This window comes from Etheostoma cragini, chromosome 14 (assembly GCF_013103735.1).
Source record: "Etheostoma cragini isolate CJK2018 chromosome 14, CSU_Ecrag_1.0, whole genome shotgun sequence".
Classification (NCBI taxonomy): Eukaryota; Metazoa; Chordata; class Actinopteri; order Perciformes; family Percidae; genus Etheostoma; species Etheostoma cragini.
In genome coordinates this window covers 23,354,101-23,366,399 of record NC_048420.1, presented here as the reverse complement: position 1 = coordinate 23,366,399, position 12,299 = coordinate 23,354,101, and the positions used below count along the sequence as shown (strand labels likewise).

Genomic DNA, 12,299 nt, shown 5'->3' with positions numbered 1-12,299 from the left:
CATTTGGCTGCTACACTCCCAGTGTTAGCTAACACTAGCTAGCCTGAGAACAGTGTTAACATTCAGCTGCTAGCTACACTCCTAGTGTTAGCAAACACTAGCTAACCCGAGAACAGTGTTAACATTTGGCTGCTAGCTACACTCCTAGTGTTAGCAAACACTAGCTAGCCTGAGAACAGTGTTAACATGTGGCTGCTAGCTACACTCCTAGTGTTAGCAAACACTAGCTAGTCTGAGAACAGTGTTAACATTTGGCTGCTAGCTACATTCCCAGTGTTAGCAAACACTAGCTAGCCTGAGAACAGTGTTAACATTTGGCTGCTAGCTACACTCCTAGTGTTAGCAAACACTAGCTAGCCTGAGAACAGTGTTAACATTCAGCTGCTAGCTACACTCCCAGTGTTAGCTAACACTAGCTAGTCTGAGAACAGTGTTAACATTTGTCTGCTAGTTACACTCCTAGTGTTAGCTAACACTAGGTAGTCTGAGAACAGTGTTAACATTTGGCTGCTAGCTACACTCCTAGTGTTAGCAAACACTAGCTAGCCTGAGAACAAGTTTGGCTGCTAGGCTAGCTAGCATCAAACACTATGATGTTGATGTTTTAATGTAATGCTGAGGATTTAAAAGCAATGTTTGATATAGAGGAAAGTGTTTAGACTATCTGCTATGCTATTAAATGCTAAGGTGTTCATGTTAGGTTGTAAACAGTAGTTGTAGTTTAATATAGTGGTATTTATCTTGCTAATATTAGCTGTAACGGTAAGCACACATTTGGATAAATGAGAGATTATAGGCCTATATGTAGCATTCAGATTTAGCATGCTTGCACATTTAGCATACAGTTAACATGTTAGCATGGTGTTTTACATAGTGTTAGTTAATTAAAGAGCATCACAGCCTCAGATAAGTTGCTGTTTGCCGTCTAAAATAATATTAAATAGAAATACTTTGTATTCTGCCTGTTAAGATTAGACTAGATAATACTTTATTCATCCCAGAGTGGGAAAATTCCCTTGTTACAGCAGAATTTTCTTCAATAAAAGCACAACAAACAAGTAAACACACAATGAAAACAGGCAAACAACAGACAACAAACAGAAGGTAGACTGGAAGTAAAGTGGCGTCACATAACGGTTTTGTAAAGTGCGGTTGCCATGGTACAAACTGCGTGTTGTCTTCACTTTCGGGACCCTCTCGTATCTCTTGGGTCAAATTGACCCGGGACTTATTTGTTTTTTTTTTAAAAACAATTCTAAAATAACATTTTACTTCATTATCTATTACCAAATATTGTCTTTATCTCCATTTAAAACAATTGAGATAACATATTTAGGGAATGCATCAGTCTCTACTAGCACACTATTAAACATGGAAGTGGGGTTAAGTTTTTGACATAAGGTTCATAATTCATGTTAAATATCCACTATGGAAACAACATAAGTGGTCATATCTATAATAATGTTCCAAATTGAGTCAGGAATACATGTTTTTCACAGGAAGTAAGGTAAGGACGTTAATTTTCAGGTAGAAAAAATTGCACAATTTTTCTTCAAAATTTGAAATGGGTCAATTTGACCCAAATGCCATACAAGGGTTAAACTGTGTGTTGTCTTCGTCAACCTTCAAACATACACTATATGTAGTTTCCGTCCCCTTTTTTCAAATATTGTGAGTTAGAGCCTCATGTTAAAATAGCTTAAACTTAAACTTGATTCTTTTTTTAATCTAATTAGTCTACACTCATAACCACATCGTGACAATGTCAACACAACAGCAAACATAGATTTTAGACTTAATGTTTATTTAAAAGAAAAATCCTGATGTAGTATGGACTCTTTGCTATGCTATGCTATGCTATGCTATGCTATGCTATGCTAGTTTTTCCTACTCTCCCCTCTTATCTTGGCTTGCATGTTGTTATATTGCAACGTGTTGTACTCTTCTTCTTTTCATGCTAAAACGGATGCCGGTAACTTCAATTTCCTGCAAGAGTCATCCCAAAGGATTGATAAAGATAAGTCCAAGTGTAATCAACTTTAAGATGTTCACCTGTGGTCAATTCATTTGATTGGACATGGTTTGCAAAGGTACACACCTTTTTATATGAGGCTAGAATTAGGTTTTGCTTTATTGTAGGTTCCCAGGACGTTTGGAACCAGCAGGACTCGTCCTAGGTGAGTTTCTGTTTCATCTGTATTTTGATGGATTGACAACCGTTCAATCTGAGTCCGTTCAGGACCAGTTACTTATCAGTTTCTTATCTCGTGTTCACACCTAGTCCAGAGGTCACTCCTGTGAAACTTTATGCCCCTTTTCCTACAATAGTCTGTGTTTCCTTTTATCTGTCTGTCTGCTTTCTGTCTGTGTGCTGCCACTCTCATTGGAACCATGGGTTTTGTAAAGGAGTTGCAGAAAAAGAAGATCATTGTGAGTATCGGCTTTGGTTCTGAATTGAGGGAATGAAGAAAACCGCCTTTTTTTTAACAGTGATGCAAGTTTAGGAGTTTAATATAATGCGTAATCTGCTTTGGTAGATACAGTTTATTTAACCTTTACTTATCTTTGGAGGTTTTGATGAGCGCACTGCTCTCTTTTTCATTGGATGTTACTAAATAATGCAAAATGTGGTATCATGGGCACATATGGGAAGAACCCCAAACCTTGTTAGAGGGATTTTAATGGACCACTCTTTGGATTCATATTGGATCCACACTATCGTAAGGAGTGATTTAAATGGATTTCACCAATGTAGAGAAGGCTTTTAGATGTAATAAGATGTCTTAAGGGGCGGCTGTGGCTCAGTGGTGGAGCGGTCGCCTGCCAGTCGGAAGGTTTTTGGCACCAATTATACATTGGCCAAAAGTGTGTGAATGGTTCCTGTACTATGTAAAAGCGCTTTGAGGGTGGATGGTTCGATCCCTGGCCCTGCGGTCCCATGTTGAAGTGTCCTTGGGCAAGACCCTGAACCCTGAGTTGAGTGTAAATGTGTGTGAGTGTTTATCTGATGAGAAGGTTACGTCGGCCACAGAGTGTGAACGGGGAATGGTTTCTGTACCATGTAAAAGTGCTACATAAGAACAGACCATTTACTTAAGGGAAATATAGCATATTATGAGATAACAGCCTCGTCACTGTTGAAACACATCAAAATGCTTGCTAACAACGTGATGTCCGAACATTGTCTGACTCAATGCACAAGGACCTGGCTGTAGTCTCACATTGTCTATCTGCAGAGCGCTGTGTCACACTGGAGTTTGTTCCTGCTACACCGCTTATCTATTCTAGCATAGGGTGAAGAAAAACACTGGCTTGTTTGGGTTTCTTTAAACCAATCACAACGGTCCGTACGGTTCAAAGCCCCGGATGCAGCGAAGATATCCTAGTCAAATAGAGAGCAGAGAGAAGGGAAGGGATGTCACGTGCCAGATGTCAGGCTTTAACCCAGCTCTGCACATCCAGCACTCTTACAGTGATATACAATAACAATAAATATTACTTATTACCATACAATAATCATCCCCTAATCATGATATCATTAATAATATCTTTATAATTACAACAGTTTATAAACACTTTATAAATCCCAGAGGCAATCAAATCTAACGCAGTTGCCAAAGTGACTTAAATAACTTTTTTTTGGTTGTTTTAATGTCTTTAACTTGTCATTTTGGGCATTATAAGCTCTTCACAGAAGGAGTGGGCAATATTAAAAAAAATCTGCCATGCTATATGATATTGCAATATGGAGAAACAGTGACATTCAATTTATAAAATGTCAGTTGTGAAACTTTTAATGGACAAAACAACCAAACAGAAATGTCTGTTTTGAGCTAATCCAAATGAACTCTTCTTACAAATCTTACAATCTCACAAATCTAAGTTCTTCAGCACGCAGGTCTGAAACAAACGGGCATTAACTGCAGAGAAAAGCATGCTAGAAAACTATTCATTTCATCAATATCTACAGATGTATTTGGTAATTACAAACAATCCTTTGTTACCGGACCGTTGGGCGAGGAACCATCTGTCCACCAGATGTCAGACCTACTCATGTGTTGCCTTTGAAGTTATGTTGATGATGAACACCTTTAGTTAAAAAACACTGTGATTGATGTGGAAAACATCTGCCCACAAGATTCATTTATTTTAACAATCATCTCCAATCAAATGAAACCACGTCCTGGAAACCCAGTTTGGGTTTCCAGGACGTTCAACAATTCAAGCAAACGGAGTATTTGGATTTTAATCACATTGAGAGTCTGACAAAATGTGGATCATATATTCAAATCAATGGTTAATTTGTTTGCACTGACAGACTCAGATTAATATTCTTAGTGTCCGACTACATCGTGGAAAGGATTTCTAAGGACGTCGACTTCTCTGAAGAGGAAGATCATTCGCATGTGAATAAACAGGAATATTAGCGTCGAAAATACACTTCATTTACGTGTGAGAATATGTTTTTCTCTGTACATATTTCTTTATTTACAGACTCAAGGTCCAGATAAAAAGTACACTCAACACATTAGAAAAGGGCTACAGACCAAACACAAACATAACTACATATATAGACAAACTGACTCACACAAATACCACAAAAGAAACACACATACATAAATAACCGACAAAATTGCAATGCCCAATAATTAAAACAGATACAGTTGCGTGTTACAGTGATTCCACAGTTTTGACGAGTATCTGATATCACTGAGTGATGGGTTATAGCATTTAAAATTGTATTATTTGACTCTTTTAGTCGGCATATATGCTAAAAGCATTGCTTTTTTAAATGGAGTCTGGTGGGTTTAGCAGCTTCAGAGCCGTTTCTGGTTAAAGAGAGAGGTTTTAAAGAGGTTTTAAAGAGGTTTTAAAGGTCTATCTATATGTAGGGATACTTCCCATAATGTTGCCAGTCACAAAGGATATTAATCTGAGTGTGTAAGTGGCAAAACAAGCGCTTTGGATGCGAATGGATGTTGATGATAACCACAGACTGGAATATGTCAACTTTTACTCAATACTATTTCAACAACACTTCCATTTGTTTTACAATGCTATAAAATTGAATAAGACCCAAAATTAATGAAAGTAGAGATTTGTACTTGGCAAAGAGCGTTGGGTGGAATCAATCATGTTATTTTGGGGAATTAAAAACAACATTGATATAGGACAATGGGTCAATCTGACCCGAGGACCACATAAGGACACCATGAGGACACCATGAGGACAATATGAGGACAATATGAGGACACCATGAGGGATATAAGAGCAACACAGAAACTCTAAACAGCAGTGGGAACATGCTCTAATAGCGGAGGAATGTGAAAGGTATGCTGCAGGTTTGTGCAGCGAGTTCATACATCTGTGTGTTATGTAACGTATCATCACCATCTTTGCTTCTATTTTCTCTGCCACTCACTGCCAACTAGTTCTAAAAACACAGGGATTGACCTTTTGGGTTTCCGTTGTAGAAACAAATTGGTTGTGCAACAAGAAAATTGTCGCTAGGGTTATCAAACATGTCTCGTCTCGTAAGTTGAAGATTAACCCTTGTGTCGTCCTCGGGGGGAAATTGGACCCGTTTTCAAAGTTTTATTCATATCAGAAGTTTCTTATCAGAAAAACCCAAATTCCCAAAAGATAACATGGATGCATGGATGATCTTTTGGTAAATTTTAACGATTACTTTTGTTAAATTTGGACAGTTTTATTCAGTTTCATAGCATTTGAAGAAAAAAAAAGAGAAGAAATTTGAATGGTTTCAAACCAGAATTCTGACTATACATGCTCTGATCTCAGCTACCAGGCAAAATAATTCATAATTTTGGCTTTTTTTAAACAAAAAAAATAGGAATAATGTCATATAAATTAGGTTTATTGACCATGTATGAAAAAAAATGCTGGAAATTTGGACCCGGAAAGACGAGAAGTTCATGGTCAACAGGGAGACGGCACAAAGGGTTAAGGGAATGTGTTTGTGTGCCACAGGTAGGAGCCTTGGCTGTGTCGATCGTGACCCTGATCCTCGGTCTCGGACTTGGTCTCGGATTGGACTTGCAAAAATGTCGAAACAAAGGTGTTCAGACACACACATACACACACACACACACACACACACACACACACACACACACACACACACGCATACATTTCTCTGCCCTTCCAAAAGCCATTTTCCCTGCAGTGAGTCCTCCTTGCTCAGACTCATATTCCACAGAAAGTGTTGTTTATCTTCAGAACGGCACTTGGCAGCCACGTCGCCCCCCTCTGCTCGGCCCTTTCACGTTAACGCCACGTTTTCATGCCACGTCTTTCTTTAAACTTGCGGAATCTTGTGAAATGGTATGATGAATGCTTCAGTCACATTTAACGAGCTATACACAAAATAAAATGACCGCACAGCTGTGGGTAAGATTTTCAGATTGAAGCCAGTTGCTTGCTTTTCCTTCAGACTAGAGAGATTTCTCTGGGGTTTCTGGGGAAAATTCCACTCGTCTCAAAAGACCAAGGGGAGGTCTATTTAAAAGGTGGAGGGACACAGAATCCATCCATCCATCCATCCATAACTCCCCGTTATAGCGGGGACACTGGACACTGGCCGCATCCACGCCGACACCGGGAGAACATGCAAACTCCACGCGGACGGGCCGGTGAATTTAGAAGGTGGAGGGACACAGAATCCATCCATCCATTTAACTTATCCTTAGGGGGGTAGTACACACTGGACAGGTTCCCAGTCAAGGGAAAAAGACAGCCCACTCCCACTTACGGGGCAATTTTAGGAGGAAGAAGTGTGAGAAAGTCAGAGCACCCACGCCGACACTGGGAGAACATGCAAACTCCACGCAGAGGGGACGGCAGGTTTGAACGCAGACCCTTCCTGCTGTGAGACGACTGTGCCAACCACCGTGGTGCCGCCGGCTCACAGAATCTGGTGTGTAATTATGGCATAACTAGGAAAGATAGAGTACTTATAGTAAAAAAAAACACTGGTGTTCAGGGCACTCAGAGGGCGTAGACTATCGGCAAAGCCAAATGGCCTATCTTGCTTTGTTATAAAAAGTTAGAAATATATTTAGTATCTGCCCCAGGATTCTGGCCCACTTCAAAATTGAATTCCTTCTTCCTTGGCTCATGTTGCACCCTTGCAGCAAGTTTCCCCTAAATTGGGCGAGTAGTGCATGTGTAATCCTTCTGAAGGACAGACCAACCAACAGAACTGTAAGCATGCCGCCTTAGTCAAGGTAACACAAAAGAAACAATTAAGGAATATTAAGGCAGAGATTGCACAGTGAAACCACATTTTACTTCTATTCATCATTACAAACGTGCCTGATTTACACGTGGAAAAACACCTCGAACTCCGTCACGAATAGCCTACATTAATTTGTTATGAGCTGCTTGGAGCTATTTTTAAACTTCAAGAAGAGCAACATTCTTCAGAGATGCCGTCACATGTAAAGCAACGAGGAAATCCCCACAAACTCTCTCCACCTCGGCATTTGGTTGTTTTTTTTAATCTTTCCTTTGTTTTAATTCAAGACCAGGGCTGCACAATAATTGCAATTTTATTGAAATTGTACTATGGAGTAGTGCAATATCCAAATTGCGGAGGGTCAATATCGCAAGTGGGGCCCCATTTTTGCAAAATATGTGTTGAACTATTCTGAATGAAGCACAGAGACGTCCCAGACTATAGAAAAAGTCTCTGTTTTGCACAGATCCTCCCAACAATCCCACTATAAATCATTTTCATTTTTTATATTTGAATATTTTTCAGTGAAAACGAGTGATACAAGAATGGTCATTCCCAATCGTACTAACAACATCAGTCACAAATTATCGCAATTAGATCATTTCCTCATCTCGTGCAGACCTACTCAAGACCCGCGTCCTCTTTTCCTCGTCATGTGGTCTGGTTGGTCCTAATAGCAGAGAGGTGAGTGGGCTGCTCAGCCTGCAGGTGGTCCGCCAGCTGGTTGGTGAGCACGCTATTGGAAAAAGCAGCCAAGTAAAGAGAGTCGCCTCAAAGCTCAGTCGACCATCTGTAATCAGGGGGTTCGCTCACTCATGTGGTGTTAATCCGCCGTTGGTCCTGCTGGGGCCCAGGCAGGGCTAAGTCACACGAGGAGCAGTCATTGGACCAAAGGCCCCAGAGGTTCTCGCTCTGCACACGTTTCCCAATGACCAACCAGCTGGCACGGTTGTTCTGTGGATTTCCCATTTCGTTATGAAGAGGCCTTTTTATTTTCTTCTGCTTTCAATGATCATGCCAGTGGGCTGAGTCAAAGCGGAGTGAGGTTTTCCACTCTGGAAGTATGACTGCAGGACAGTTTTCATGTGGTTTGGACATTTTTATGAGTGTAAGAAGAGCCGAGCGGCTCGCAGCCACACAGGATTACTATTAAATAGGTGATGGGCTGATAAGATGGCCGGACTGTTTTAGGAAGGATGAATATACAGTGTCTTGCCAAAGTATTTGGCTCCCTTGTACTTTTCCACCTTTTGCCACATTTCAGGCTTCAAACATGAAGATATAAAACTGTAATTTTTTTTATGAAGAATCAACAACAAGTGGGACAAAATCATGAAGTGGAACGAAATTTTCCAGTTTTTTATTTGTTAAAAACGTTTTGAAATAGCCAATAAATGTCGTTCCACTTCATGATTGTGTCCCACTTGTTGTTGATTCTTTACACACAATTACAGTTTTATATCTTTGGCAAGACACTGTAAAGATGGGTGTCTCACAAAGGAGTCGATGCAGTTCAATCCAGACCAGAACTTCACTTGGTGGATTTACACAGCGCGGCATCGCAAAACAGGGTACGCACACGTCGCACACACAGCTGTTGCCCCCCCGCCCCCCCCTCTCGCTCCGCTGCCCGTCTATCTTGAGTTGACGGCTGGTTGACGGTCTATCCAACAATCACACTGTCACGAATCAAGGTGGCGTGCACAGCCTGCAGTCCGGGGCACCTCGAACTGTTCACCGAGGGAAGGGGGGACAACGACGGGTCAATCTGGAGCTAAAGGCGTGTTGTGGGTCTCCAGGAGCCATGGAAACAGGGTTGTGTCACATGTCACAGGTGATCGTTGTTGGTCTGTTGGCAGCAACAAACGAACAAAGAAAGATGAAGAGAAACAATGCACATATACGGTAGAATAAATCAGCAAAAAAGGCATCAAGATCCGGAAATAATACTCAAGTTCTTAGCAGAACAAGAATTAAATTGGTATAAGTACAATGGGCTGTAGGGCTGCACCTTATGAGGAAAATATGCAACAATGATGAAAACTAGGTGGATTTTGAAGTGTACTTAGTTCTGCATTTTCTGCAGTATTCTCCTAAAATACAACACATTGCCCTTTTGTATCTAAAACACACAAAAGGAAATCATTTCCAGATTCTATTTCCAAGAAATTGAACATGGAGTTAATGAGAGGCAACACATAAAAAAGTGACAGATTTATAAAGTTTATATGCAGTTTTCTACTGTTACTTTCTTTTAACTAATGCAAAAAATCTTTGAGTGTCATTTGCAATATGTTGCAGCCTTTCACAATGTTTCACCATGACGATAAAAAGCAATTTATTGGTCAGCCCTAATGGGCAGTGGTAGTGAAGTTGTTGTAGAGGTGTTAGACAGGTACAGTTGATCCTGTAGGAAGAAGACATTTTGACCTACTTGTTTTTGCCGGTTCAGTCTAAAACCAGTTGACACATGCAAGATGGCTCCAGGTCTGTTTTTGTTTTTTATTCCACACCCGTTTCATCTCAGTTGTCATTCAGACGTTGTTAAACCTGAATGTTAGACTTGTAGAACACGTATTCTCTTGTGGAAGTAGGTCAAGGGTTAGAAACGTTGGTGTGCAAACCAGGGCTGTAGTACTCGAGTCCGGTCTTGGTCTCATATCCTGGATTCAAGACCGTTTTTCTATGGTCTCGAATTTGTCTCCGACTCGCTGGTATAAGGACTTGCACTGGTCTCGGCCACTGGTCTTGCCAAATATGGCTTTTGGTCTCGACCAAGTCCAGGTGTCATTATTACGTTGATAATATTATTGGAGGGAAAGTGAAACCCAAAATGATTGTCTTGATACTGTCGTGCATAAGACCTTTTTTCCTGTCCTGGACTCAGTCTTGAACCATTTTGGACTCTGTCTTGTCTTGGACTCAACTAGTCTTGGTCTCGACAAAGGTGGTCTCGACTACAGCCCTGGTGCAAACGTCCACAATCCTTTTTTCAGTGTTGGCAGCTGAAAAGAATCAGCGGATGAGTCACACCTTGATGCCACACGAGCTGTCATTCCTGATGTGAAACCTCATGCATCACATTAGGAATGACAACTCGTGTCCTTGGTGACGAGGCAGAAAGGAGGAAATGATGACTACACACAAAAGATTGAGGGAGATTAAAATCCAGTACCATCTGCATGTCCATAACTGAACACGTTATGTTGAGTCATAAAATCATGAGATTCCAGTTTAATTTCCTTTTAAGAGTCACATTATAGGTTAAGGTTGGTGTAAGAAGTTCATGGTTCAGCCTACACACTTTAGGTGTGTCAGTGTGTGTGTGTGTGTGTGTGTGTGTGTGTGTGTGTGTGTAAAAATCATATTTATAGTTTATTACCAGTGTATTGAATGTTGTAAGTTAGAAATGACAAAAAAGATCAAACTTAACTAAATGTTTATGACGTTAATTATTCAAAATAAAAAATGTTTTCATTCACAGTATATTAAAATTCTTTATTTGAGCATTTATAGTCTAAGTCGTAACATTATCACACTAAGGCAGACATCTCAATGGAGTAATATCAGAATATAATATTTCTAGAAATAGTCTGAGCTATTTTGAGAGCCTTACATTTATGTTAAATAGCAAATACCTTTTCATGTCCATATGATAACCAGAGTAAAGCTTGTATCCACGGCTGTCGTTCACATGTGGACGGCTTGTAGGTCCAGATCACCAGATAACAGACGAAGGAGGACCCAAATGCAGAGTAGCAGGCATGTGGTGGAGGTCTTATGTAACAAAAAACAGAGTCCGAGCAATATGACTAAATAAAGGAACAAAAAACCGGAGCACAGGGGCTGGCAAAAGCTCACGAGGAGGGGACAAAACTAACGGGAAGGAAAACTCACGGGCAAGGCTTACTGGGACACGTGAGCGAGATTCAATTCAATTCCATTTTATTTATAGTATCAATTCATAACAAGAGTTATTTCAAGACACTATACAGATAGACCACACTCCAGAATTTACAAGGACCCAACAGTTCTAGTAGTCTCTTCCAGAGCAAGCAACAGTGTGATCACATCACCCCCGTCCTTGCCTCTCTTCACCGGCTCCCAGTGCATTTTAGGATTGATTTTAAGATTTAATAGTTTGTTTTTAAAGCTCTAAATGGACTGGCTCCAGTCTACGTCACTGATCTGTTGAAGCCACATGCTCCTTCCAGGTCATTAAGGTCTGGGAAGGTGTGTGTCTCTTCTTTGTCCCTAAATCGCGACTCAAGAGCAGAGGGGATCGGGCTTTCTCGGTCGCAGCCCCGAGACTGTGGACTGAGCTGCCTCTTCATGTCAGACCGGCCCAGAGCCTTCCCGTTTTTAAATCACGATTACAAACACTTTTTAATTCCTTGGCTTTTAATCCAACATGAGAACTGTATGTTGTATTTGTGTGGTGTTGTATTTGGTCTACTTATTGTAGACAATGTGCTTTGTTTTTAAATGTGCTTTAGAACTAAAGTTTGATTGATTGATTGAAGGCAATGGCCGGGAAAACGTCCGGTGGGACGAGCAGGGACACTAGGAACGCTGACAGGAACACAGGGACGTACGTGTAGACAGGACAAAAGGATCTGACAAGAGACAAGGGAATTAAGACATTACATACACAAGGTAATGAGGTGACGAGGTAATGAGGTAATAAGATGCAGGTGACAAGAGGGCAGGGAAGCAGGTGGAAAACATCAGGTAGTCACATGGGCGGGAACATTCAGGAAGTAAAACTAAAGGCCCTCTCTCAGGGGAACACAGGACAGGACAGACACTCAGGGGAACACAGGACAGGACATACAGACACTCAGGGGAACACAGGACAGGACCTACGGACACTCAGGGGAACACAGGACAGGACATACTGACACTCAGGGGGACACAGGACAGGACATACGGACACTCAGGGGAACACAGGACAGGACATACAGACACTCAGGGGGACAGAGGACAGGACATACAGACACTCAGGGGGACTCAGGACAGGACATACAGACACTCAGGGGAC

At 41.0% G+C, this 12,299-nt stretch overlaps 1 protein-coding gene across 2 annotated transcripts in view; it reads left to right on the top strand.

The window, feature by feature from the left end:
- Positions 1–2,339: 2,339 nt before the first annotated feature.
- The window catches only part of LOC117956460 (venom phosphodiesterase 1), a 59,901-nt gene continuing 49,941 nt past the window's right edge, over positions 2,340–12,299 (top strand). For both annotated transcript variants that reach the window (XR_004659277.1, XM_034891536.1), the window contains exons 1-2: positions 2,340–2,430; positions 5,992–6,079. Coding sequence is in view for 1 of the 2 variants with exons in the window: in XM_034891536.1 (XP_034747427.1) it covers positions 2,392–2,430; positions 5,992–6,079 (127 nt within the window). In the remaining variant the exon portion in view is untranslated. The remainder of the gene's footprint in view (positions 2,431–5,991; positions 6,080–12,299) is intronic.